Source organism: Eumetopias jubatus, unplaced genomic scaffold, assembly GCF_037043125.1.
Source record: "Eumetopias jubatus isolate StellerSeaLion01/CBP00866 unplaced genomic scaffold, mEumJub1_p1.0 scaffold_6, whole genome shotgun sequence".
Classification (NCBI taxonomy): domain Eukaryota; kingdom Metazoa; phylum Chordata; class Mammalia; order Carnivora; family Otariidae; genus Eumetopias; species Eumetopias jubatus.
The window spans coordinates 26,399,295-26,427,277 of record NW_028274812.1 but is presented as its reverse complement, the minus strand read 5'-3'; the positions used below and the strand labels follow the sequence as shown (position 1 = coordinate 26,427,277).

The 27,983-nt window shown below is 37.0% G+C and overlaps 1 protein-coding gene across 6 annotated transcripts in view; it reads right to left on the bottom strand.

Moving 5' to 3' along the window:
* Positions 1–1,139: 1,139 nt before the first annotated feature.
* REPS1 (RALBP1 associated Eps domain containing 1) overlaps positions 1,140–27,983 on the bottom strand; it is an 86,310-nt gene continuing 59,466 nt past the window's right edge. For 2 of the 6 annotated variants that reach the window (XM_028121401.2, XM_028121404.2), the window contains exons 9-20: positions 25,952–26,073; positions 22,498–22,578; positions 16,969–17,056; positions 13,454–13,555; positions 11,416–11,488; positions 10,002–10,120; positions 8,926–8,990; positions 7,036–7,221; positions 6,103–6,198; positions 4,349–4,497; positions 3,403–3,508; positions 1,140–1,408 (exon numbers count right to left, since the gene is read on the bottom strand). In XM_028121401.2, the coding sequence (XP_027977202.1) occupies positions 1,340–1,408; positions 3,403–3,508; positions 4,349–4,497; positions 6,103–6,198; positions 7,036–7,221; positions 8,926–8,990; positions 10,002–10,120; positions 11,416–11,488; positions 13,454–13,555; positions 16,969–17,056; positions 22,498–22,578; positions 25,952–26,073 (1,256 nt within the window). In that variant the 3' untranslated portion in view covers positions 1,140–1,339. The remainder of the gene's footprint in view (positions 1,409–3,402; positions 3,509–4,348; positions 4,498–6,102; positions 6,199–7,035; positions 7,222–8,925; positions 8,991–10,001; positions 10,121–11,415; positions 11,489–13,453; positions 13,556–16,968; positions 17,057–22,497; positions 22,579–25,951; positions 26,074–27,983) is intronic. The other 4 variants (XM_028121403.2, XM_028121402.2, XM_028121406.2 and 1 more) reach the window with 4 other exon arrangements.

Here is a 27,983-nt window from a genome sequence, read left to right as displayed (position 1 = left end):
ATTCTCCTTTAAGATAGTAAAAATCTAGTACAGTCTAGGATTGTGAACTGGGCTATTTTAAACATTTTCTGTTTTCAATAACAAACACAAATTTCTTCTAATTCTTAAAATTTAAATTCTTGTTAAAAAATGTAGAGAAATTAAAATATTGTTTTATTGGTGTAAAATCACACTTTGATTCCGTTACGGTATTATCCATGCAGTTTACCATCTATGATCCACAGACAGACTAAACCATTAAAGGGAATATCTGCTATTAGCAGTGAATGCAAATTTACATATGTTATCAAAATGTATATATCATATAATATGAAACAAATCCTAAGACATTTTATCATCCTGAATAGGGCACATCTCAGAAGCTCTGTTAATAGGAAAAACCAGTCTCTATGGCCAAAGATTGAATGACAAGATAGTTGAAGGTAACTAGAAATATCAAGGAATTTCCATTTATTCCATGAATAATTAATGCCCTCAGAAGTTTTAAAACATTATTACCTGAAAATAATCTCTGTAGCGACTGATAAGCATAAATCTCTAATTCAGAATTAAGTGCATAAATCATGCAAAAAATGGTGTTTGCATGTGGACAGTACTTATGTTGTTTGTGGTTTCAACACTTTCCCTTTGCTTCTAGGGGACAATTAAGATCTGACTTCATAGCCATTTCCTAAGTTTACACGACTGCTGAGTTAAAATTTCACACACAAAATTTTTAAGTTACTGGTGAAATTGCTCAATTTTCACTGGGAAAATTATAAAATCTGACACCCAAGTTGACATGGAAGAGCCTGAAAGTACCACATGACTCCTGAGGAATGCAGATTATGGTTAAAGAAAACCTCATCCAATATAGTCCTTTCAAATAAAAAATTAAGTAGGAAACTCATTTTAAAGATTTCTACAAAATATAGATTTTTTTATGTAAAATATTAAACCTAAAAGACAAATTGACAATTTATTTAATTTTGTCTCCTTTTGCAAATATTTCAGTCTGTGCTTGAGATATAAATGGGAAGGCCATTCTGTAAATCAAATCAGTGTGAGGTTCTGGCCACCTAAGTATACTGGACACTGTTATGTATTCCTGATGCTATGGCGTAAGAAGGGTGGGCTGTGCCAACAAACACAATATATCCTCCAGGAAAAGTCATCCTGACCCTTTTATTGTTGAAATTAAAAAATAAAAGATACTTAAATACAGGTGAACATATAGGGCAAAACAGAATCATAAAATTTAATGTTGAATTAAGCAGTGAGCTGAACATCTGGGTCTCCAAACTGGCTTGAACCCAAAACTGCTTAAAAATGGGTATGTTCACAGTTAACGGCAATTGGCTTATAGGTGAGAGAATGGTCGAAGCTGTTCCAGTTGAACTTCCAGAGAAATTCTCTCTTCAAGAACATCCTGAAAAAGATGCAAAGTTAAGTTACATTTCAAAGTATATAAAAATCAAGGCACATCTAACAACTCAGCATCAAGAACACAATTTAAATTTGTTAAGATGACAAAGGGAGAGTCATATTTTAAAAGGATACTTCACTTAGCAAAGTAGTTTCTTTATGTGTAGGTAGTATTAAAATATGATCTTAATTAAAATCTTTTTATTAAATAAATCAGGGTAATAAAATGTTTTTTGTTTAATTATCAGAAAAGCCAATATTTGCAAATGATGCTATTAATGCATGCATTTTGCACAAAGCCTACCTCCTGCAGTTAACAGTAGATGAATCAATTAACACAGATTCTTTCTCCTGGTGATTATATCTGGTTATGACAACTCCTGAACCTCATTTGAGTTTTGGTTTCACAACGAATACATTTATTTTGCAATCAGAATTTTTAATCACTGTTGATGTTGAGCAGTCTTTTCAGATAGCCAGTGAATCCTAACTCACCTACTTTCTTTTTTTTTCTCGAACATGCTGATAGTATTGTGTTTTAACCAGAACTACCTCTTGCTATTTCATATCATACTTCCTATTTTCTGTTCAAGATAACGAGAAAGGTGATTTTTAAAATAGCTCCTACATACATGTTTCTATAGGCGGCTTTAGTTCTTCAAAAAAACATGTGCCAACAAAATTTTCATTGTCAAGGTATGGTTCTAGCAAGCTTTCCTTAGTTTTACATTCTTCCTTTACAACAGACCATATTCATGATCATAGAATGACTACAAATATCTTCTTTGATCAAAGAGCTATACAAAAAATATCATTCATTCACATATATTTATCAAATCCTAACATGTGCTAGGTTTTGGGGATAGAAACAAGATGGTTATGAATTTATCTAGGAAGTCCCAGCTGACTTGTGATGTCCTGTCTGAACATAACACATCCTTCTCTCTTTTCTCTCAAAAGTATTTTGGTTTGGACAACATATATATGGTCACCCTGAATAGAAAAAATGATGATTTGCTCTCAGTGAGTTCATTTTAGTAGGACAGAGAACCAAATGTGACAGAGAGAGATAATAATTCCAGATAGTGTGATAAATGCTAGATGAGGGATACAAATAGAATGTTATGGGAACAAACTAACTCTGCATTCATTTTACACGTCACAGACTCTTTTCTCCTCATTTTGCTACTCAAAGTTGGACCAGAAGTCCAGCAGCATTCCATCATCTGGAAGCTTACGAGAAATGCAGAATTCTCAGGTCCCACTCCATACCTAATAAGAATCAGAATTTGCATTTTAAGGCAACCCCTGATTAACTGAATACACCTTAAGATGTGAGGGCCACTGGTTTACAAGATAGGAATGCTTAATAATGTTGGTAAACCATAAATGATTCTGGCTAATTTTCATTTGTAGAGATTCAAAGAAATCACAGTAGTAAGAAATAAAAACAAACCTATTCCTCTCAAGTATAAATGATGGGAGTACATATTGGCCATAAGCACCCTTTCTACTTAAGGCTTGTTTTTCCTTTTTCACGTGCAAAATCTCAATTGTCCCCATCTTCTTTAGACCTGTTCAACTCCCTTTAATAGAATCTGAGTAGACTTTGATAAAAGGATAAACAATAGTCAAATCATCTTAGAATTAAATAAGAGTGTAGAGAACCACGTATATGATCTTGGAGGTACCTGAGGTCACAACATTTCCTCTCTTGGGTTTCATTATGAAAGTTCAGGAACAATATAGGAACAGCGATGCCATATATATATATATATATATATATATATATATATATGGCAAGACAGATCAGAATTGAGTATACAAAATTCCTTTTAATATACAAAGATTCAAAGGCATAAAGAACATTTTAGATACACATTTCTCTTGCTACCCAGGAAGTTTCATACTAGCTAACAACTGCTGGATCATTTCTAAGTTCCAGTTAACTGAGATGTTCTGAGTCCATGGAACTTCCCAAGTAAAGATTCAGAATACCTTTAATTGTTGCTGCAATTCACTATTCAATCTGGCCAAAACTGTGTTGGTTTCCTTATTGCGTCTAATTGATGCCTGAATTGCTTTCTTATCTTTCCCAACAGACCTGAGAAGATAAAGAGGGCAAGAAAACATGACTGTCATTTCTTATCTTTAAATACTCTCCATTCTTCCCTGACCTCTAAATCCAGAAAGTAGAGGGAGCATCTTTTGCCTTAATAGCATAGCTCAACCTCACTTGCTCAGTTTCAACGGTGAAGCAAAAGTATCTAAGCTTCAGAAGCTTCAGTATTGTTATTGTTTTCATTCTTCTTCTTCTGTAGAATCACCTGAGTTTAAGTTAGTCCAGAGCAGGCATCAGCAACCATTTTCTATCAACAACCACATAGTAAATATTTCAATTTATGGGCCATATGATTTCTGCAGCATATTCTTGCTTTTGGTGTCTTTTTCTCTTCTTTCTCTCTCCCTTTTCTTTTTTACACAAATGTAAAAGTCATTTTTAGCTCTGGCCCTTACAAAAACAGGCCATGGGATGAATTTGGTCCAGGAGCCCTAGTGGCCAATTCAACCATAGTTAAAATCTTAGTGTTACTCTGCACTATTAATTTTTTTAAAAATCTGCTCTAGACTACTGAATCATTGAACACTACATCAAAAACTAATGATGTACTACATGGTGGCTAACAACATAATAAAAAAAAAATCTGCTCTAGGGTTTGCGTTAGGTTGTTAAAATGAAATTGGAATTGAACCTGATAATGAAAAGGGGGAAAGGGGTGAGAATATTACACCTACTCATAAAAGAGAAAACTCTCAAAGAGGAGCAGCTAAGAACCTCTGCTCAACTAGAGAGCTAGTCTGACCATAATTTCTTTCATTTTGATACGTTAAGTGCTGTGCTTTTTGCTCTTAATCATTATGGTTTAGGAACAGCTCTGATTACCTAGGAATAGAAGGCTGTGATGCAAGCACAGCAGCTAAGACACCTGTCTTTTGTGTGTGTTCATCAACTTCTGGCCTTAATTCATCTTCTGATTTCAATCTTCTTCGAACAGGTTTAGGTGGTGGAGCAAGAGGTGTGGTGCCTTTGCTCTACAAGAGAAGAGGTCCGTTAACAATGAGCATGTCTTCAAGATAGTCACGGTTACTCCGCACTTTACCAACATCATTTGCTTTCTTTAAACTGCTTATTCTCCAAAATTTAAAAGTCACCTGTCCCACTTTAAAACTATTTATGTATTTGTAACACAGCTAAGTTAAAATTTCAATGCGAAAGGGTGTTCCTGGTTGACATCACAACTGTGAAATGTACCTAACCGGACACTTTAACATATGCTCCTTGAGGCCTATATTCATGATTTAAATATTAACAAGAAAGGTGTTCAATATATATACTGTTTAATAAATATAAAAGGGTGTCTCTAGGGGCGCCTGGGTGGCTCAGGAGGTTAAGCATCTGACTTTGGCTCAGGTCATGATCTCAGGAGGTCTGGGGTTGGGCTCTGCGCTGTGTTCCCCACTCAATGGGGAGCCTGCTTCTCCCTGGCCCTTTGGCCCTCCCCTAACTCGTGTTCTTCTCTCTCTCAAATAATCTTAAAAAAAGGGGGGGGAGGAGTCTCCAGAAATATGCATCCATTTTCATCATAGGATTTCCTATTCAAAAATACTAAAATATGTCATCTTAATAAAACAATTTATAAAGAAGTAGAAAGCTAGGCAATGCTTTAAAAACTCACAACTAAGATGAACAATAATTGTAACTCTTGAATATGAGTGGACATTTTGTTGGAAACTATGAATCTTCCCTCAACAGATTCAAATATGGTATTTTGGTATTTACCATAACTTCATTTGATCTGTTAATAAATAAAAATGACAACTGCCATATCTTTGGTTAAGTGCTATTTTTAATTTGTTGCTGTGAGCTGACAAAAATAAAATTCACTATTAAAAAATATCACAGAAATATAGTAAAAAATAAAGTGTCCAGAAAGTAGAATTTAAGCACTCTAAGAAACACATGCTGTAGTAACTATTGAAAATGTCTGGGTGACAACAGGAAAAAAAAAAAACTACCAAAACTTTTCTTTCAATGGAAAAACATGCAAATATCTATAATTTACTTTAAAATGCAAAAATAGGTAAGAAGGACTGATGTAGATAGACAGATGGACAGGTATGTGATGATGCAAGTATAGTAAAATATTAATGGTACAGTCAAGGTGTGGGTTTACTGATGTATACAACGTAAAATTCTCTCAACTTTACTGTATGTTTAAACATTTTCATAATAAAATGTTGGGGGAAAATTATCCCCAACACAGTCAAAAAAAAGAACACAGAGTATAACACCCTTAGAGGGTTGGCAATTTTTCTCTATGACACTGAAGATTGCAATAAAACAAATGGAATTTGACCAATAAGGAAGGTGTACTTTCTATACATGGAAGAATGTCATCAGCAGATAAATTCTGAGAACCTATGGCATATACTAGAGGACAGACTAGCATCTCCTAGAGTTTTTAAATAGGCAGACCCTGTTCTGAGACAGACCAAATATATTACAGTTAGAGGCTTAGATGCTCTGCAGTTAACTTCATTTCTAAGATTCTCATCATCTTCAAAATCTTACAAAGTAAAAATGATATAACTTTTTATATGTACAAAATAATCAATATTATAGAAGATTTCACGTACCACATTGGTGGGAACACTAGCAGCTGTCTTTTCTTCAATTTTACTATCTGTTTTGGCAACTCGAAGAGAACTTGCAGGATCAGAAGCTTTTTCAACCTAGAGATGAATATATTATCGCTCCTAATTATACATAAGCAGTATACAATTATGCATAAATACATACGTTAACAAATCAGAGAGTAATGTTAAGAAAATACTCATTCTGATAATAAGGAATGTGTGAAGACCCCATAAAATGACCATTCTCTACTGTAGAAGGGCAGAGAGCAGGGGAGGGCTGAGGATGCAGCCCAGCACTGTTTGGAAAGTTCTTGTGGTTGGGGGAGAGGATGCCTCCACCCCAGGGGCATGAGTACCAGTACCCTGTGCACACCTGTACTTCCCCTCAGGTCCTCCCCTGCCTTCCTGGCGGCTCAGGCCATACCCCGAGTGGCCCCAGGGCTCAGCAGAAAGTTTCAGGTTGGAAGAAGTGGCTAGTAGAAGTTCTTGCCACAAGAACTGAACAGCGTCTTCCGGAACACTGTCTGCAAAGATGGAATCTGGCAGCCCGTAGCCTACAGGTCTAACTCAAGTGACTATCATACGCATGGAGTGTAGCTAGAAAATCTTCACCAAATCACACATCAGATGCAAGCCCCCGAGCAGTGTGTCAGCCATGCCCGGATGGTTGTGTTTGTGTCTTTTCCCAAGACAGCTAACTCCCACCCAGATTCTGATTCTTACTAGGCATTATATTGTAACCAGCAGGTATCTAAGGCCAATTAAGTACTTAAGAAGCACAGACCTAACCTGGGGGGATATAAATTCTCTATTACTCACTGATGTCCACTCTAACATCTGCTCTTTTAGAGCTTCCTGTTTATAGAACTGCTTATGAATATAATGTGGGAAGAGTTTTCCAGCAGAAAATTAGATAAGCCCTTGAAAACTGACCGGCAAGACCTCTGGATGTTTCTCGGCTTCATCATCTTGTTCTTCATTGACGTTTGATGCAGCAAATACTTCGAATTGGCTGAAATCTGCAAAATTTGGTTGCTCTGGTATCTGCTGAGGTGAGGTACTAGTGTGAGTGATTAGGCCATCAGCATCCACTGGGCGATGCACTACGGGACCAGGAGCCTACACGATGGGTTAGGATGCAGCAACACACATTTTGTTAGTCTATCACTGTCAGCGACCTTCTTCTTTGAAAATATACTGTAGAGATGCCTTGTTATCTGTAAATTCAGGGAGATGAGCGACGGCAGCATATATATATAGCTCTAAAAACCATTAAGTGGAATGCTGAGACACTCAAAAAATTAAGATGACAAACCTTCAATAAGAAAGATACTTTTACAGAATTCATACTGCAAAGAAAGTACATCAAAGGAGAGGGAGGGGGTCTGGCCCTACTCTCTGACTCTCCACTTCATCCACTTTTTTCTTAATTATGCTACTGTACAATAGTTTGCGCTTTTAACAAATTTTTTTTAAAAGTTTCATTATGTTTCTAAAAAGGTTAAAGTGTGAAAACCACTGCTCTAACTATCCTCCCAACACTTCAGTGTACTTCCCTTCAGTTTGTCCTCCATTCCCTTGCCAGAGCGATCCTTCTAAAATCTTCAATCCAAAAACACAGGTGAGTATGTAACTTTTGGCCAAGTGCTATGGAAATAATAGTGAACGAACAAATAAGGCCGATGCCCTAATGAAGCAGACCATGCAGTGCAGGGTAAGAGACAAGTACAAGGACTTGAGACACAGTGTGAGGAGTTTCATGACAACGCAAGTACAGGATGCTATAGGAATAAATCTGCAGTCTCTTCCCTGCTTACACCCTTGAAACATTCTCTCTCCTATAAGAAGAATTCTGTCCTTCTTAGTACTATACAGAGATACTTTGCCCCTTTCCCACCTCTTCAGTCTCATTCCCCATCACTCCAGTGGTACTGAACCAACTCCTGTTCCCTGGAACATGCCAGACCATGTTCATTCCTTCTGACTGGAGTGCCCTCTCTCCGATCTCTCAAGTCTATGTTTAAAGTCTCACTTCCTTCATTTTACTTACACCTTTCCAATGTGATCCTTGACTTTACTAGTTAGTCAAGCTGTGCTGAAGCACTTCATAAATACATCTAGCACAGCCCTCCTATTATAATTGTTGTTTATAGGTCTATCTTCCCCACTGGACTGGTTCTTGAGTCAAGTGACCAACTCACTGGGTTTCACAGTTCAACCTAATACAAGTATTTTCGTTGGTACTTTAGATAAACGAAATATTCAAATTTCAGTGTCTTTTATGATTAAGAAACCATCTTTTTAACTTCAAATAACCAACTTCACTGTAAGAATCTAACTCAAAAAATCAACCAAATTCATTCATGTAAAAGGTAGTTGGCCAGTCACATAAAACTATCAGCTATAATCCAGAATCTGTCTTAGAACATACCAAATGGAAACAATTTCAACCTGGCAGGGATGAAGAGGTCATCTTACATTTCCTTTACTAACAGAGTAACATCTCCAGGGAGATGCAGCAAGGGCATGGAGCCTCTGCGAGACCCAGGACACACAGGGACATCTCCTATCCCCCAACCCACTGTTCTCTCCACTAAACCTTCCGTTATCAAGATATTATCATTTGGTCCACTTTTAAGTTTCTTTAAAAAAATAACTCTAATCATTACTCTTGACTTTCAAAATAAGACTTAGCTTCCCTGAATAAAATGCTCATTAAGAATGACAATTAGGTAATTCCTGATCTTCAAAATAATTCTAGAACAGAAGCAAACCTTAACTGACAAATATAATTGTTCAGTAATGAATACGTTGAAGAATTACCTGTGAGGGCTGTGGTCTTGGAGGCACTGCAGGAGGATGGGCAACAACTCCAGCCTGTTGTTGTCCTAAGTAAATATACAAGTCGTCTTCTTAGTAAATACGTACTTCGCTAGTAGAACAAACAGGCTGAGTGAACGTGATCAAATGATAAAGACTTCTAAGAATGCTTGTAAGTATCGGAAGGCATTTATTATCTTGTAAAACTATCTAGATATGACCTAATGACCAAGCCTCACGGCCTTTTCTCAGACCTCATATCTTCCTTTTTTTTTTTTTTTAAGGGAGTTATTTTATTTTGTAGGCTCCACACCCAGAGTGGAGCCCAATGTGGGGCTTGAACTCATGACCCTGATATCCAGACCTGACCTGAGATCAAGAGCTGGACGCTGAACCGACTGAGCCATGCAGGCACTCTATCTCAGACCTCATTTCTCGTTCTATTGCACAAGGCACTCTTGACATGCTTGTTTCCATAACACTAAACATTCTTGGCTTTCTTCTATTTCTAAATGTTCTTCAGCTATAAAATATGCAGACTTCCAAATTTTCTCTTTGCATTTAATACTTTACTCAATCATTTCTATGTAAATGATTCTCAAATAATACAATCTTTCTTAGTCCACACGTCCAGTGGCCTACTACTACAGCCCCTTTTCCTCATCATTCCAAACCTGTAACGTCCAAAAACAGAACATCATCACCCTCTGCTCCTAACTTTTCTATTTTGATCAACATTTATTAACAACAATAAAACCAGTTATATAAAAATTAAAACCTTGAAGTTATGAGTCTTCTGTCAGCTAACTGAAGACCTATCAGCTTTCCCTCCTTGATCTCTCCACATGGTTGTTTTAAAATCTCTTGTGGCATCTCTCAGGTTCCCATCTTTATCATTTTCACTCAAACACATTAAGAAAAAAAAAAACTTCCTCTCCTCTGACACCTTTTAAACTCAAAATTTTTCTTCCGTTAACTAAAAATTAAGACACAGTAAGAGAAAATAAAATAAAATGTTGTGCTCTTTAATGAACTTTAAAATCAAACGATAATAGATATTATGGTTCTCCAACCCCTACCTGTGGTGACTGCAAAGGTCCGATTCATATCTAAAGAGGATGATCTGGAATGAGAAGGCTGCGGCCTTGGAGGGGGAGGTGGTGGTGCGGTGTTATCAGGTGACGTTCCTGAATGAGACCTGTAAAATTCACCCCGTTACAACTGGTCATGCTACTGGTACTGGAGCTTTTTTCTTTTTAAAGCATTCAAACTTGGTTAAGCAGCAAAGGATCTTATAGGTGTGATATTTTCTCAAGTAGGTATATAAGTATTACAATGAATAAGGACAGGATTGTTTATGATATGCATTAAACAAGTAATTATTTAATGTGGCAAATAATCTTTTTATGAAGCATTATACATTTTTTAAAATTTCAAAAAATTTGAAAAGAAGTTTATTAACATGAATTCAAGGTAGACACAAACCTAGTAACATTTTCCTGTTCAATTAAAGATAATATTAGTTTGAAAAACCATTTTCAAAAAAGGGAAGCTTCACTTTCAGACATGGTTAGCTTTCACCTTATTTAAAGTTTGAAGTTAGGTAAATGGAAATCGAATGTGGCTCGGCTACTTGAGGCGCCCACCCCTGCACCCCACAGGCAATTTCACTATACTGCTGGCCGTGCTCATTCTGCATCCGCCCTAGAGATTCACTTTTTGCCAGTAAGTGTTCTGTAATCTGAAGAAGAGTCTCCTGGACTCTGGAATCTGATCCTCACTTATAGGGATAAAAAGGAAAATAAAATCCAAGATGACTGAAGAGAAATAATTCTACAAAGCAGCAGTCTTTGACTCTGGAAGTTCTTCTGAGATTCTATATTACTAGTCTCTCTCTATATTCTCCAAGCCTGTGGCAAAAGGATACTTAGCACGTATAAAGATGAGGGGAAAAAGATGATTCTGTCCTGCACACAATTTTTAGTGGATGGTTAAGCCCTTGCAGACAAATCCCTTGCCACCTTTACCCCATCCCATACCTTTTTTATTTGTGCCTGAGAAGTTATATGCAACGAAGATCTTCAGGGTAGGTAGGTAGCCCAACACTAGGGTGTGTGCTTCCAGATAGCATTTTAAAACACAGAATTCTGTGGGCACTTGCCATAAGGCTATACAAGGAATCTGTACATTTATTACTTAGACTCTCAACTGTTTACCTACAAAAAGGACTGTATTAAACTGCTAATGCTACTACAGCTCTTTTTAGGCCTTCCACAGAATACCAGGGGAACAATAAGGGATCCTCTTGCTTTCCTATTAAAGTTGGAAAAGAATCAAAATTATTTCCCTTCTATGTAAATCAATAGGTAACCTAACAGACTTCAGAGAACTAAAGAATAGAGGAAAATAATTCATACTTGGTTCTAAAATAATTCTTAGTATTAAAATGTAACAAGATATTTTAATATACTTTTTATTGACAGAAATACTGACCTTTGATGAGTTACATTGTTTCCAATCTGTTCTGGGTCTGAAGTAAAAGAGTCTGAACTACTGTACCCATCTGCTGATAAATGGAATATATCCTATTTAATAATAATCTTTTATTCACTTTTTACCCTATATACTCTAAACAAATATAGTAACTATTATTTCAAATCAGAGATATTTAAAAACTGGCTAATAGGTTAACAGTTCACCCTAGTGTTAATAAATGTAAAAAATTACATATCAATCATGGCATATTTACACAATGAAATACTACACACAAAACAAGTTATAATCTAGAGAAGTAAACATAGGAATAAAAATATGCTTAGACAATAATAAAACTTACGAGATTAGCCAGAGACGTTCCCCATTTTTCACCTGAGAAAATATCATTTCCAAATCCTCAAAATCTTATAAAGGAGCAGAGTCCCAGAGGCAAACTAATGGTTGTGACGCAATGACAAATTTTAAAATAGAAACTGAGGGACAGTGTGAAGGAACACTGCTACTTACTTTCAAGGATTATAAATTGAAGGGACTGGTTATTTGGTTTAGCTTCATTTCAAAATGTATCCCTTTCGTTTTTCTTAGCAAATAACTGAATTGTTTTACTGGTACAGGAAGGATGCTAAAACTAATGTATTTCCATTTGGATGTACCAACAGGCATCTCAAACCTGAGATGTCCAAAACACAACTTCTTTTTTTCCCCCAACAAAACTACTGTTACCACAGCTTTCCTCAATTCCCAATGGCTCAGACCAAAATTCCCTGAATCGCCCATGACCTCCCACTCCCATCCTATATCATGCAGGTAAACAAGTCCTATGCTCTTTTCTGACAAAATATGGCCAGAATCTGACCACTTCTCAGGAAGTGCACTTCTACTGCTATCACCCTAGGCCACACCATCCTCTTCTCTTCCCTGTGTTATTCTAATTGTTTTTTAAATGGTCTTTCCTGTTTTGACTCTTGCTTTCTTCAGGCCTATTACTAATACAGCATAGTGATCCTCATTAAAAAAAAAAAAAAAAAAAAAAAGGAAGGTCAGACTACATCACTTCTCCATTCAAAACCTCCTAATGGCTTTTTATCTCATTCAGTAAAAGTCACTCTTACACTGCTCCCTCATTACTCCTCTACCACTTGCTACTTCTGCCTGCCAAATATGCTAACTGATTCCATTCCAGGTGTTCGCCTGCTGTTTCCAGGAGAAGGCAGTTCTCTAAATCAGGGCTTCACATGTGCTGTTTCCTGTGCCTTAAATGTCCTTCCTTCAGATATTCATAGCTGAATCCCTCATCTCCTTCAAGTTTTAACCCAAATGCCATCTTTTGGTAAGGTCTTCTTTGACCACCTTATTTAAAATGTCACTCCCTCTTCTCTTTCCCAGATTTTTTTTTTTAAGATTTTATTTATTTATTTGACAGAGAGACACAGCGAGAGGGAACCCAAGCAGGGGGAGTGGGAGAGGGAGAAGCAGGCTCCCCGCGGAGCAGGGAGCCCGATGCCAGCTCGATCCCAGGACCTGAGCCAAAGGCAGATGCTTAACGAGTGAGCCACCCAGGCGCCCCTCCCAGCTTTATTCTTATCCAGTGTGTTAATTATCTCCTAAGACAGGAGTTAAGATTTTTTTTCCCTCTTATATCCCCTACAGAATGTAAGCTCCATAAGGGCAAAGATTTTTTCTGTTTTAACTGATGAATGAATCCCCAGTGTCTAGAACAGAGCCTGCCACATACTATTCCTTTAACATAGGCTGAATAAATGAATGTACACACAATTTCTTCTAAGACAAAGGAGCAAGTGGGAAGTTCACGGACTAAATGTGGTTAACTGAGAGGGATGGCAAACAGAAGCAGGTCCAGGTGGCAATAAGCAACCATTTACTCATACAGAGGGTAGGGTATTTAAAAGGGTTGACCAATCTCTACTTTATTCAGTAAAGGTAATATGAAATAGCTATACATTTGAATTATTCAGATTCTAAATCCAGACTTAATCAACTTCAAATGAAAACTGTAATGCTATTTTTCACTTACCTACAGTATTTCCAGAAGCAAATTTCACCGAAGAATTTATCTTACTTTCCTCTGACAGGTCAGATGGTTTCACAAGTAATGGGCTAGTGGGATTAGTGTGATCTAGTAGAGAATTAACAGGTAAAAATACAAGACCTGAATTAATAAATTCATAAACTTCAGAGTATAAGACTTCATTTATATATTCCAAAGAAGTAGCAGGTAAACCTCATGAGATATAGCACAAAATAGCATTTTTAATAAAAATATAAGCTTGTTCATATAGAATTTTGTTTTCTGCTGTAAGAGAAAATAGGTTATGACAAAAAAGTCAACTTGCATGTTCATACTTTATTAATTTTATCCCTTCAGAGTAATTGCTTAAAATACCACACAAATGGTTGTAAAATAAGTAATTCATAATGTTCACTTATACAGAAAATAAATATACTTCTGAGAAAATACACCTCTAACTAAAACATTTAGTCTAAAATGAGAAACTTCAAGAATTTAAGCAAAACAATTTCAAAGCCAAAAATTATTTTAACATATACCTCTTCAGTTAAAATCTGAACATACTTTAATGTAAGTTCACAGCAGTTATCATAAAATCCCACAGGGTAGGGGAATGTGGGTGGCTCAGTCAGTTAAGCGACCAACTCTTGATTTTGGCTCAGGTCATGATCTCAAGGTCTTGAGATGAATCCCTGCACGGGGCATGGAGCCTGCTTAAGATCCTCTCTCCCTTTCCTTCTGCTCCTCCCAACCCCTCTCCCCTACCCTCTGCTTACACACACTCTAAAATAAATAAATAAAATCTTTAAAAAACTACAACCTACAAGGTATTAGAAAAGTCGCATTTCCAAGTGTCCTTATTTTTAAACTTTATAACATAAATTCAACAGTTTCCCTTTTCTTAAAAAATTCTAAAAGATTTATTTATTTGAGAGAAGGAGAGAGAGAGCACATGCAAGGGGAGAGGGAGAGAGAGAGAATCCTCAAGCAGACTCCCCACTGAGCTTGGAAGCCGACACAGGGCTGGATCCCAGGACCCTGAGATCATAACCTGAGCCAAAATCAAGAGCTGGGTGCCCAACCGACTGAACCACTCAGGCACCCTTCAACAGTTTCCTTTTTGAAACTGTAATATAAACTGAACCATACAACCAAACATATATATGTGAACTAGTAGAAAGTACCGTTAAAAAATAAACAATTACGGAGCAGAGGCTGCTGGGAAGATGGCGGAGTAGGACGTCCCTGTGCTGACCTCTTGCCGCGTGGCTGCCTAGAGAGCACCCACGGCGGCATAAATAACCCAAAAAGCAGCCCGAAAACTGGCAGAACAGACTCTCCGCAGCCTGGCATAGACAAGAGGCCACAGCGAAGCAGATCCACCCCCTCCGATCGCTCTTGGCAAGATCCCGTCAAAGTGGTGCCACAAGCCTGGCAGTGTGTGCGTGGCCCAGACAAGGTAAGCACCACTCCAGAGTGAGTCCTGCCCCAGGGAGAGGGGAAGATAACCACACACCCGTCTGACTGTGACCCCAGCAGTGGGCTGAGGGCGGGCAACTGGTCTGACTGCAGGCCCCACCCACCAACAAAAGCTTCTCCGGGGACGACACAGGGACAGTGCCTGCAGTTTGGTGCTACTGCATCTCTGGCAAACATCTGGTCTGACTCGACTCAAGCCCGAGGCAGCCCCGGAGCAGCCCACTAACACCACGGGCACCAGACTCTGCCCACAACAGGCAGGGAGCCATCACAGACAACAGGACTGAAGGCAAACACATCCCAGCCACAACGGTAGGACACTCCCTGGAGCAACACACATAGGAGACACCCCCTGAAGCACCAGCTTCTGGGGAACAGACATTGCACTGCAGGACCTCTTCTTCATAGAGCCACTACTTTCAAGTGCAGGAGACGTAGCTGACTTTCCTAACAGAAAAACAGACAACGCAAGAGACAGAATGAGGAGACAGAGGAATGTGTCCCAAATCAAAGAACAGGACAAAATCAGAGCACAAGACCTAAGCGAAACGGAGATAAGTAATATGTCTGATAGCGAATTTAAAGTAACACTCATAAAGATTCTCGCTGGAATTGAGGAAGGACTGCAGGACTTCCTTGAGACCCTCCACCAAGAGCTAGGAGATGTAAAAAAGAACCAGTTAGAGCTATTGGATTTACTAAATGGAAATAAAAATAGACCATCTGGAATAAATAGCAAGCAAGAGGAAGTAGAAGAAAGGACCAGCCACCTGGAGGACAGAGTCATGGAAAGCAATCAAGCCGAGCAGATGAGAGGGGGGAAAAATACACAGAATGAAAATAGACCCAGGGAACTGAGCAACGCTGTCAGGCCTAACAGTCGCATGATAGGGATCCCAGAAGGAGAAGAGCGAGGAAAGGGGGCAGAAGATTTGTCTGAAGAAATAATAGCTGAAAACTTCCTGAATCTGGGGAAGGAAAGAGAAATCCAGATCCAGGAGGCACAGAGAGCCCCCAACAAAACCAACCCAAAGAGGTCTGCACCAAGACACAAAGTAAATAAGACAGCCAAAAGTAGTGAGAAAGAGAGAATTTTAAAAGCAGCAAGAGAAAGGAAAGCAGGTACATACAAAGGAAACCCCATACGGCTATCAGTGGGTTTTTCAGCAGAAACTCTGCAGGCCAGAAGAAAGTGGGATGATAGATTCCAACTGCTAAAAGGAAAAAATCTACAGCCAAGAATACTCTATCCAGTAAGGCTTTCGTTTAGAATAGAGGGAGTGATCAAGTTTCCCAGAAAAACAAAAATTAAAAGCAAAACCAGCCACGTCCCTGTCACACACAATGCCATCGGCCTGTGGGTCCCAAATTCATGGTCCAGCCGCCCTCCTGCCCGAGTCAGTGCGCACGGCCTGCCACCTGCTAAATGCCAAGTCAACACGCCTTCACCTCAGATTGCCAAGGGCTCAAGTTGACACTGTTCCCCTCAAATTTCAGCCCCTGTACCCAAGTTTGTGCACAAAAGTGGGAATAATTATAACAGCAGAATGAAGCAACCCAAACATCTATTTCTGTGGAATACAGAATGGATAAAAGGAGTGTGCTAGGCTGAGAACATCTCCAAAAAGCACATGAACAATACATACAGCATGATTCTGGTTAGTTAAAAAAAAAAACCAAAAACCTGGGAGGAATAAAACAAGATGAAACTAGAGAGGGAGACAAACCATAAGAGACTTCTTAAGCATAGGAAAGAAACAGGCTTGCTGGAGGGGAGGTGGGGGGGATGGGGTGACTGGGTGGTGGGCATGAAGGAGGGCACGTAATGGAATGAGCACGGGTGGTTATATGCAACTGATGAATCACTGAACTCTAAAACTAGTAATACACTATATTGTTAATTAATTGAACTTAAAATTAAAAAAAAAGGAAACCCCCCCCAAAAAAAAAACAATTACGAAAGAAATCTGAGCCCTCAAAGAATAATTGTATATTTCAGTTTGACACTAATCTAAAATACAACCCAGCAACAGCTTCCTTACCACTGCCAGTTCTTTTCAGTTCCATTTCCTGCATGTGGATTTTGCTTGGAGTCATACGAATGGGAACTGGATGAACAATAGCGGTATCCTAGAGACAAATGGGAGGAAATACAGACTTTGCATTAAAAATGCGAAGGTGATACCATGAAATAATAAAAACTAACAACACTTTAAATAGACTTTCTTATTTATGCTATGGCAAGCATGAAAATAAATTTCTTAATTACAAGTTTTAGAATCACATGTAAAAAATCAAGTTCACCATGCGTGCCTAATAATCTGATTTCTTTTATAAAAAGTACATTTTAACTTCTGAGTGGTTAAAGCTTTGAGTGAAAAAAGATCTATAAAACTACCTACAGGTGAAGACAATATTCAAAGGCAAAGTGTGAGATGATCTCATCAAATTATACAAATCTGAACCTTTTAGGTTAAAGCAAACTATTTCATGAGAACCCAAAGACTAACAGACTGAACTCTTTTTCCCTAAACTGCTGAAAAACACCTGACATTTACTTTTTCCTATATAAAACAAAGGTAACAGTGCTTGCTATATTGTAACAGCCGGCACGATACATAGTGTCTACAGATTAGTTCTACAGAGCTCTTTAAAACTTCCACAAAGGCATGCATTTTTAAAGAGGCATAAGTTAAGACTCCTACTCTTAACATTCCAGTATTTTTCTTAAACCTTTTCATGACTGGAATACATCTGATATTCCTAAACTTCATGAGTGGCAAGTCTAGTAAGAGGAGTAAGGAAATTGGTAGTACAGACTTTTTGAAAAGAATGCAAACAGCAAGGTAAGAAGAGAGGACAAACACAAGCCTCTCAGAAAGAGAACAAAATGAGAAAGGTGCCCCTGGGGCCACGGGCAGGCCTGGCCCTGGGAGCTGAGACCCACAGGGGAGGAAGCACAATAGGATCGGGCATTTGGCTTAGCAGCAACAGACCAGTACTGCCAAGGGGGCTCCGCTCCTTCTATGAGGCATCAGTTCACGTTTTGTATATGCTGCTGCCAAACACTGAACTTGAGATCCTTCAATTTTGAATATCTAGTTATGAGTTATGCTTATAATTCAGTGTGAAGGATAATGACTTTTCAGTTTAAGTCAGACACCATTTTTGGTTGAGAGTAGCAGGTAACACCAAGCCTCTGCTCGAGGAAGCTCCGTTCCAACATACTGTCTCTTGTTTGACAGGTCTCCCTGGCTTACTTTCTCGTCTTTACATTCAACCAATTTATAACAAATGAATTCTTTGTTGCAATTATACTGATAGAGCCATTCACAGCATTTTCTGCCCCACGCCAGCAAGATTCTAACATTTCCCCTATAACTCTAAAATTAGTTATAAAGATGAATATTATAACTGGATAAAAGTTTAGATTTCTCACAAAATAATGAGTTACTCCCAGGAAAATATTTTTAACAATATACTTGAGGTTCTTTGTTGTATTTATGGTTATAAAAACCACGGCTTTAGGAATAACTACTACTTTCTTAACTCAAAATTTTAGTGGCAGAAATAAATGCCGTAAGAATCAAAATTTAACCTTATAAGATCAAAGAAGAAAAAAATGATAATTCATGAGACAATAAATTCTTACTCCAAACCCAAAACAAGCTAGGAAAAAACATGCCAAAAAAATTTATTAGATGTTTTAACTCATAATATTCATCTAATACATATTTTCTGTGTATATAAGATCAGGTGTATAAAACTTTTAACAGTTGGAACTATGAAGTAACCTTTTCATATATTTCCATACAATACATGGAACGCATGATAATGACTCCAAGAAAAGAAAATCATGAATGTTCTTCTATTCATTCTCCAAATAATTTGCATAAGTTTCTGTGCCAGCAAATCAATTTTGTATCACATACTTCAGACACACAACCACGGGCTGCTGTGAGCCTGCAACAGTTTTAGTCCAGCAGATCCAGCTGCTAGCAGGACAAAGGCAATTCCTTGCAGAGCATTACACAGATGACAGGCCTACCCTCCAACTAGTATGTATTTACGAAGCTCCATTTGTGATTGTGAACTGCAGTAGGACAGAGAGCTTTGACTCTAAGCATTTTGACATCCAAATGAAGAACCATGAATGCCAACATGCTTCTGAGTCCTGAGCCATCAGATGCTCCAAACTAGCATCCTCTAATTTAAAAAGAGAGAAAAAAGTATAAAGACTGACTAGCAGGCTCTGCCCAGTTTCTTCTACCTATTCAAATCACCTCATCACCTTTAGGAAACCCATTCCTGATCACTCATGGCACACTTAGGTCATATATTTGGGCATCTGATTTATGTACACTGTATTATGCTCATCTATTGTATTTTCTACTTGCCTTAAATCCCATTATCCTGCCTGAGTCCAGCCTCTCTACTTCTCATTTCTGTGCCACTCATCATCTTGCTCTCTCTCGATCCCATCGATCCTTCACATTGTCTGTTGCCTGAGTGATCTTTCCCAAATGCCTCTTTCTCACCCCCATCTTGTCATGGCACTCCTGGCTGGCTATGAAATGAAGTTCAGATCCTTGGTTTAGCACACAAAGATCTTCCCAGTCTGGTTTCAACCGCACTCCTTAGCCCCATCATCCCCCCATGCACATGTTTACTCTATACTCCCAGCACACTCAACAGATCCTGCCTGTGATATTCTCTCTGCTTGGAATGCCCTTGTACATTTCTGCCAATTCATAGTTTCTTTCAAAATTCAGCATACAAACATAACCTCTTTTGTGAGAACTTTCCCAAATACACTGGGCTGAGTTAGCCCACAGTTCTCTGCCCACAATTTTGTTCACAGCTATATCTAATTATCACAATCAGCTATATTACAACCATCAACTTATCATGATTAAGCTGTGGTCTACTTAAGAGTAGAATTTTTTTGACATTTTTATACTCCTAGAGAGTATCACAGGCACCTAGAAAGGGGGCTCCACCAAACCAGATGAGTTGGCTGGCTATAATCAGTAATCAAACTAACTTCCTTTTTATACCCTGAATTACTCAGAAGTTCAATAGCACTCAAGATCAGGCATAAATCATGGCAAAGACTAGTGCATTACACCTCTCATCAGTTTAGAATTTAGTAGCAGAAGCAGATTCTACCAGAGGCTATTAACGATAAGCAGACAAAAGCAATCAAGTTTCTAGAAATGAGATATCAGAAACTCAATTTCATTACAATTCTGGGAGCCTAATAACTATCCATCTCAGTTTGTATGTGAGGTCACTGCACTGTGTGATATAGATGTCTCTAAGTGCTACAGAAAAGTGTGGGGCTTTTCATTGACTTTCACTTTACTGAGCAAATGTCTAATTATCAAATTTTAGCTTTTTAAAAACATTCCATTAAATATTTTCAACACTGTAAGGTATGTAAATTTGTATCAGACCTGCAGTGGCATTTTTCTTTAGGTGGTTCCCTTCTAATCTGTATGGACCTTATTTACACACTTATAATTATTTATAGAAGACTTGCAAAGGATCATTTGGGATTACGGGTATAGGCTGTGTTCTATAGAAGGTAGTTTGCCAAGTTAAGTATTAAATGAAGGATAAGAACTTAGATCCTCAATCGTAGCAGGCATTCTCCTAACGGCAAGTTTAAAGTGAGATCACTAGTTGGGGAACAAACTTAAGATTTAAATTTATCACTATAAAAGAAAAAAGATATTTCTAAGCACCAGATTACAAATATTTAAGACTGCCAACTTTATCAAGTTTAGAGATCTAAATTCAGGTTTAAAATAGCAATTAACCATTTTTAGTTTCCTATAGCCTCCTGCCACACTAGAGGTAACAAAAGAAAGTACTGAGCCATATCATTTTAAACACTAGAGTTAGAATTCACAAATCTGGATATTTTTCCGAAGAGGTTGGAAGAACATCACTATGATGAAGTCAAATATTTCCTGGCATTTCCTGCCAGTCACGAGTCAATTTATTTTGCCTCTGAGTTTTATATTTTTATATATAATGTTCTTTCCTGGCCTGACAAAAAAATCATAATACTATGAATGATTCTTTTCACCACCTCTTAAGGGTTGGAGAATAAAACAGAGCAATTCTGTATTCCTACATCAAACTTGCCTTTCCAATAAAGCATTTTTATTAAGTATTTTAAATAAAATTAACTTGACTATGTAAGCAGGAGATAATAATAATATGGAGAAATAAACCTTAGAGCAAAGGTAAACTTTTAGCTTACAGCACCTGTCACTTCCCAAGAGACATGAATTAAAACTGCTAATAAGAAGCAGAAATCACGTTTTGCTTTTTTATTCCTCCTTAATTTTCAGATTGAAACCAAAGATTAATGCCCTCAAAGTAGCAATAAGATAAGCAAAGGGCACAAATAATCTACATATTAATTGGTCCATAAATAATTAAACTATGAAATAGACACTTAAAACAGTTCAATACTTTATGTTTTGAATTCAACGTAACAGCATCCTATTTCACAGATAACTCTTTAAAATTATAAAGCACAGATAAGATCCATTAATTTAAACTACTGAAGATGAACTACTGTCTTTACATGCCATTTCTCCCAAATCCACAAATAAGGCCATTACTATATCTGATTCAAAATTAATGGTTCTTTGATCAGAAACATCTAAAAAGAATGCCTTGTGTCACTTTCTCCGTATCTTTTCACTCAACTCATTTTTTTTAAAAAATCCTACCCTTACTCTCTTCTTCCCTTCCTACTTACTTCCTCTTTTCTTTTGAAAGGTGCCTATTAGCATGTCCTCCTCTTTAAGAGAAAAAAAAATAAAAGAAAAAGCAGGAGTGAAGAGTGAGAAGGATGATTAATAGCTAAGATTTTGAAGTTTTCAAATAATTTGAGGGATGTGTAGGGCCTATATGAAATTAATTCTGTGGGGACAGAATTTATTTTTTAAATCAGGATGTGAACTTTGTAGCATTTTCAAAGCAACACAGTGAGCCACAGGAAGACAAGACAGAGAGGCTCCCTTGCACAATGGGAATCTGTGACCAACAACTCTTTCTGCTGAACTTGATTCTCTTTAACAGAACTCAACATACTAATTAAGTCAAAGCCATTCCATCTGGACTGTTAAAATGAAAGATGACATTGCATATTTACATACAAAGTACATATTACATGATGTGTAAGCATACAAATAAAATAGTATTTACTAAGTGTCACCGCACTGAGATACACAGTATATGTTTACCAGAACATACACTTAATTAGCAAATGAAAACAAGGTCAGCTAAATCAATTTTCACAAAATGCTTCCTTAGACACATATACTAGATTTTAAAAACATACAGTTTTCTCTCATCAAAATAACTAGAAAATACAAAAAATGATAAAAAAAAAGTTCTTTCCACCATTAAGCACGCAAAAATTGAAAAGCCTGCCACCATTTCCCTCTAAGCACTCCACTCAATCATGCATATCAGCTAAAAACCATAATGAATGGAAATTTGGGTTAATAAAATTAATTTCAAACAAGCAAGCTAAGTGATTGACTTACAGGATCAGCTGGTGCAATGTTAGAATCAAATTGGGTCAGAGTTTGTGAGCTTGAAGAGCGTTCACTAAATGTCTCCCACTGCTGAACAGACAGAGGAGAGACAAGTCAGCATGATGAGAAAGATGGAGTAAAAGATCATTGGAGAAGATTTAGCAAAGTAATTCAGAGGTTGCACTGCAAGTTGTGTTTCAAAGGCCTGACAAAATTCCATAATTTCTATTTTTCCATAAACATGTTATACTTATCTATGCTGGGTCATCTTATAATGTAAGGTGAGCAGCTTCACATTCAAACGTATAATAACAATTTATCACAATCTCAACGGAAGAGATTCCAAGTCTCACAGAATTAAAACTTAAAACATAATATAGGAACAGAGGCTAAGTGGTATAAATGGCAACAAAGTAAAAATGTAAAGAGGTTTGTCTTGACTAGATAAAGAATTACTTCAAATCCTTCTTTCAAAATTCTAATGTTAATGTACAGATTTGGTGATACTAATGAATCCTGCGTACCAAAGTTTTGGTCAAAACAAAGCAAGTCAGTGCGACTTGCCAGTGCGACCCCTGAAAGATGATTCTATTATGGACGTGCACATATTTCATACATGTGTCTAGATACTTAATAAAATATAATTTAGATAAAATGAAAAGATTTTTGGAATTAATATATGTTTGAGCTTATGTCAATCTGTAGCAAGTCAGCCCCTGCCATGAGCACTGCGCACAGGGCCATGCCGGACCACAAGACAGAGCTGCCCGTCAGGCGCCATCCCCACCCCATGCCAGAAAAATCAGAATGCGGCCACGATGAGAGCAAATCAAGCATCTGAGTATGTGTTACATAGAGAAGACTGATTTTGATATGAAATACTACTCCTCTCCAAGAGGTACACAAATAGCACACCTCTTAAAACAGGTGGAGTGATAAGTCAATATTAATTTTAGTAAACTCCATTTGTTTTTGAAAATCTTAGTAATAAAACAGCATAAGATTTTATATTAAAATTATCATTAAAATTTGCTTAAGAATTATCAGTTATCCTCCGAAGAAGGAAAAACATCTACACATATACAATATATACATACAAATGTTTACACACAGACACACCTACTCTATTAACCAAAATCCTTTCTTATAATTCAGTGTGGAAAAATATACATTTTTATGCTTCAAAGTTCGACTTACTATTTAAAATAGTGATATTCAATTTGAGAAGACATGTAGAAATTAAGTATTAGCAAACGTGATGAAAATTATTTACAAAAATAAGCACAATCTTTCAACAACCTAACACTGATGCATTCAAAGGGATTTTTAAAGAAAACCCACAATAATTCACTTTTATCGTGATGTTAGTACAATTAGTTTCCTCAATAATTCTTGTTGCAGGGGTAGTGAAGGAATTTTTAAAATCCTAATTATTTAATTGTGGAGAGAAGTTTACATGTAGAAGATTTTTGCCAAAAAGAAGGTATTACCTATCCTATTTGGTGGCATGAAGCTGTACTTGGTTTTGTAAGACTGTACGTAAGTTACCTGGAGAGCAGAGATACCCTGATCTTTGTAACTTTAGTATAATGGCTAAGAGTGCAGGCTCTGCAACCAGACTGCTGGAACCCTGGTTATGCCATAAAACCTTAGGCAAGTTATTTGACCTGTGTGTCAGTTTCACCATCTGTAACACGAGATTAATAATGCTGAGATCATGGGATTGTGGCGAAGATGCAAGGAGTTAATACGTGTAAGGAGCTTTCTGAGCAGCGCTGGCACATCCAAAGTGCTCGACAGATGTTAGGGATTACTATTAGTGTTATCCAGTGCCGCCTCCATATTCACAGGTGCTGAGTAAGTATTTGCTGAAAGAGTGTTAGTGCTTTGTGGTAGAAAGTTAAAATATAATGTAAATGCCATATCCTAAGTAGGTATTTTTTATAAATATTATTGTTGAAAAGTCTCAAAATCAATGTTAGTTTTATTAACATTCTGGTTTTCCACATATAGTAAAAAAAAAATATTATGACATTCATGACCTTTTTAGTAAATACTACAAAATGAAACTTGCTAGGAATATTTAAGGGAAAATGCAACTACTGGAATCAGAATTTGGAAGGGATGCCATTCCTAGGCTTGAATGATCACATCGCAATTTTACTTAGAATGAAGATGGGCTTTGGAATTGAGTTGCTTCTTAGAGTTGCTTTTATTTTTGAATTGTATCAAGGGAATTTAAATACTCTTAACCTGACAGTGCTTTTAAAAAATGGCAAATGAATAAATGCAGCAAAAATTAGTCATTTCAAGAAAACTGATCCTACTCTCTATAAAGCCTCTCTACGAGTAAATTCTTTTAAAGCTTAACTCTTCCCTCTAAGAAAATACTTAAATGGTTGTTTTATGATAAGTATGTCATAATGTCTCAGTCACCAGTATCTGTGATCATGTCCTAAAGCAACAGCAAGTACTTTAAACTGGCCAGTTACTTCTCTGCTTTTCAACTGTCCAAAACTAACTAGTGTCACTTTACTCCAGTGCTTTTCAGCCTTTAAAATACATGGAAAATATAGCAAGCTTAGAATTTTTTCCTGGAAGTCAACAAACTTTTATATTTGTAGCACTATAAAGGTGATATTAAAAACTATAAGGAAAAAAGTAACGTTCACAAAACTGCTCTAACGGCCTGAACAGTGTTTTTCAATAGGAGTTGTACAGAGCACTAAGGTTTAACAGCCTGGGGGCCTCAGGCAATCTCTTTCTAATCAGAGCGGCCCTACTTCTACTGATTTCTATAATGGAGTTCCAAAGTGATAGGGGAGCAGTGTATTCATCTCAAATTCCATTTTGCATGCTGTGCTTGGTCTTACACGACTTTTCTTTAACCACTGCATTTAACAGTGAAATCATTCCATTTTGTATTGCCAAAAAAAAAAAAAAAGAACTAAATTATTATAAATAGCCTGGGTTGTATAAAATGCATTTTTCACGTGGAAAGCTGGATTAGTGACTTCTCACACACCACTTCCAATGCCAAGATTCCAAACGTATTATCACATACCTTGCTTACAGGAATGAGAAGGCAGTGTGATACGGTGGTGGGCGCCACAGTTGACTGAATGTCAAGGATCTGTGTTTAAAGCTTAGCTCTAGTCCCTCACTGGCTATGAGATATTTTGGCCAAGATATCCACCCTTTTATTGACTTCATGTGTCTGCCCCATCTAACTCACAAGATTTTAGCAGCAAGGAGTGCTGGAAACCAAACGACAGTATTTATTATGAAAAAGTACTTTGCAAACCTTAGTCACATAATTAAAAACATTTATCACAGTCATATTGGGTATGTTCTCTCAACTATGCATGCATACCAAAAGAGTTATATGCTGAAATTACTCTGTCTAGAACTTCTTACCTTAAAACAATTTAAGTTAATAAAAGAAAAGGGAAGCTCTGCTAACCTCACTGCTCTGATTCAACTCAGGCCAAGTCTGGTTTAGTGATGGCATTGATGGAGACTTGCTTGGAGGTGCTTCTGCAGGAGAGCCTGAATAACCTACCTCACCTGGCTGATCCCCAACGTCTGCAATTTAAAAATACAGAGATTCTCTATAAACAATATATTTTAGTTTAGAAATATTTACTTAGAAAAGCTAACAGATTTTCACAAATAGTAATTTATAGTCTGACTTTCCTTATGTTCCCCAAATAAACATTTTAACAATCAATCAGGCAATACTTATTCCTGTTACTTACTGTCTACTTGAAACCATAGCTTTCCATGAAAATAAAATCTAATTAGGCATAAATAGAAAAAAGAGTGTTACACATAACAATAATGCAATAGAGCACATGCTTTGAATCATCTTCTAATAATCTTATACCAGTTCTCAAAGTATATTTCATGGAATATTAATCATTAGGTGCTTTAAAAAATTAGGCTTTCTGTTCAAATAAAGGTGGGGATACTCCAATTCCCTGTTGGACCCCCATGCATATCTGTATATCGAAGACTTGTGATGTCCTAGAGCAAATAAAGTTTATTTAAATCAGTGTTTCCCCAAACACAAACCTTTTTTATCAATCAAAATTCCTCCATATTCCCTTGGAATATAATTTGGGAACCACTGATTTATAACTAATTCACTCACATTTTCTCTACAAATCTCCTGTTACCAAAAAGCAGCATCTGTTGGCAAGGCAGACAGCAAAAGGAAAGGAAGAGTTCCAGGCGTGGACAGAGAGCAAAGTGAATGAGCCAACTTTTATCATTACAATGTAAAAACAGAAGGAATTTTAATGGTAAGTAAATTCTCAATCCAATCTTCCCAAATTTTACATGGCCTAGAATACAACCCCAGTCTGGAAATCACATAAACTGCCAAATTAATGGGGAATACCTAATCTACTGAAAACCTGTATCAAAAATATGATTCTAAAATCTGTCACTATCTCACTGTTTGACCATGGGCAAGTTGAATAAAATAGCACCTAAGTTTCTCCATCAGAAAGAAAGACATTTGCCATTAAATATTAGCACTGTACTTAAAATTCCTAAATAGACAGCCATATAATAATTCAGCAGTATAAAGGTTTTTACATTTCAAGCCATTCATAAGTAAATTCTTTACATTTTAGTGCTTAACACATACTAGGACCTAATACATACTGTGCACTCAAGTATTTATCTGAGTTCCTTTCAGGTTCTCCTTCATTTTAAATTCATTCTCCTTTACGGTTACTTTCCTAAAACAAAAATTACCTATTGGTATTTTGAAAAAGTTCTCCAAATTTCTCTTTGCCCTATTTGTGTTACATGTCTATCTCAAAATACTTCCCCCATCTACTTATCCTGACATAACTTCTTCATAGTCTTATCACACTGTGAGTTCTAATTTACAGTCCAGCATCTTATCTTGGTAAATTTTTGTTTTCTAAGATCAAGAACAGTTGCTCTTTTTTTCTTAATCCAATCTCTTTCTCAATAAATGCGTCAGAGTGGTATAGAACCAATGTTTCCAATAACAGTCAATGAAGACTCTTAGAGAAAGACTAATGAAAAAATCATTTATGATAAATAGTAGCAGTAAAATCCCTCATGGGGGTAGCTTGTGGTTTTCGCTGTGAATGAAAATTACGGATTTTTTTTCTATGATAACCAAGGGAAAGGAAGTTAAGAAAAGGAAGATAATGGCTATAAATTTGACTATGTTTACTGAAAGTGAAATGAAGGTGGTGAATGAAAAAATGTCTGTAAGAGATTACCCAAAGCAGGTATTCATATGAAGAAAAATAGAATTAAAACAGTATTAACTACATAAAAAGATTAATTTTCAAAAGAACCTACTTAAAGTCAGACTGTATCGATTAAGATTCAAATGTCACCTTGGGGAAAACTGGGGCCCCGGTTTGGCTTTCCAGACCTTTCTCCTGTCAGTCTTCCACTTTTAAATCTAGGATCAGACAGTACCCCACCGACCTCAGGGCAGTTAC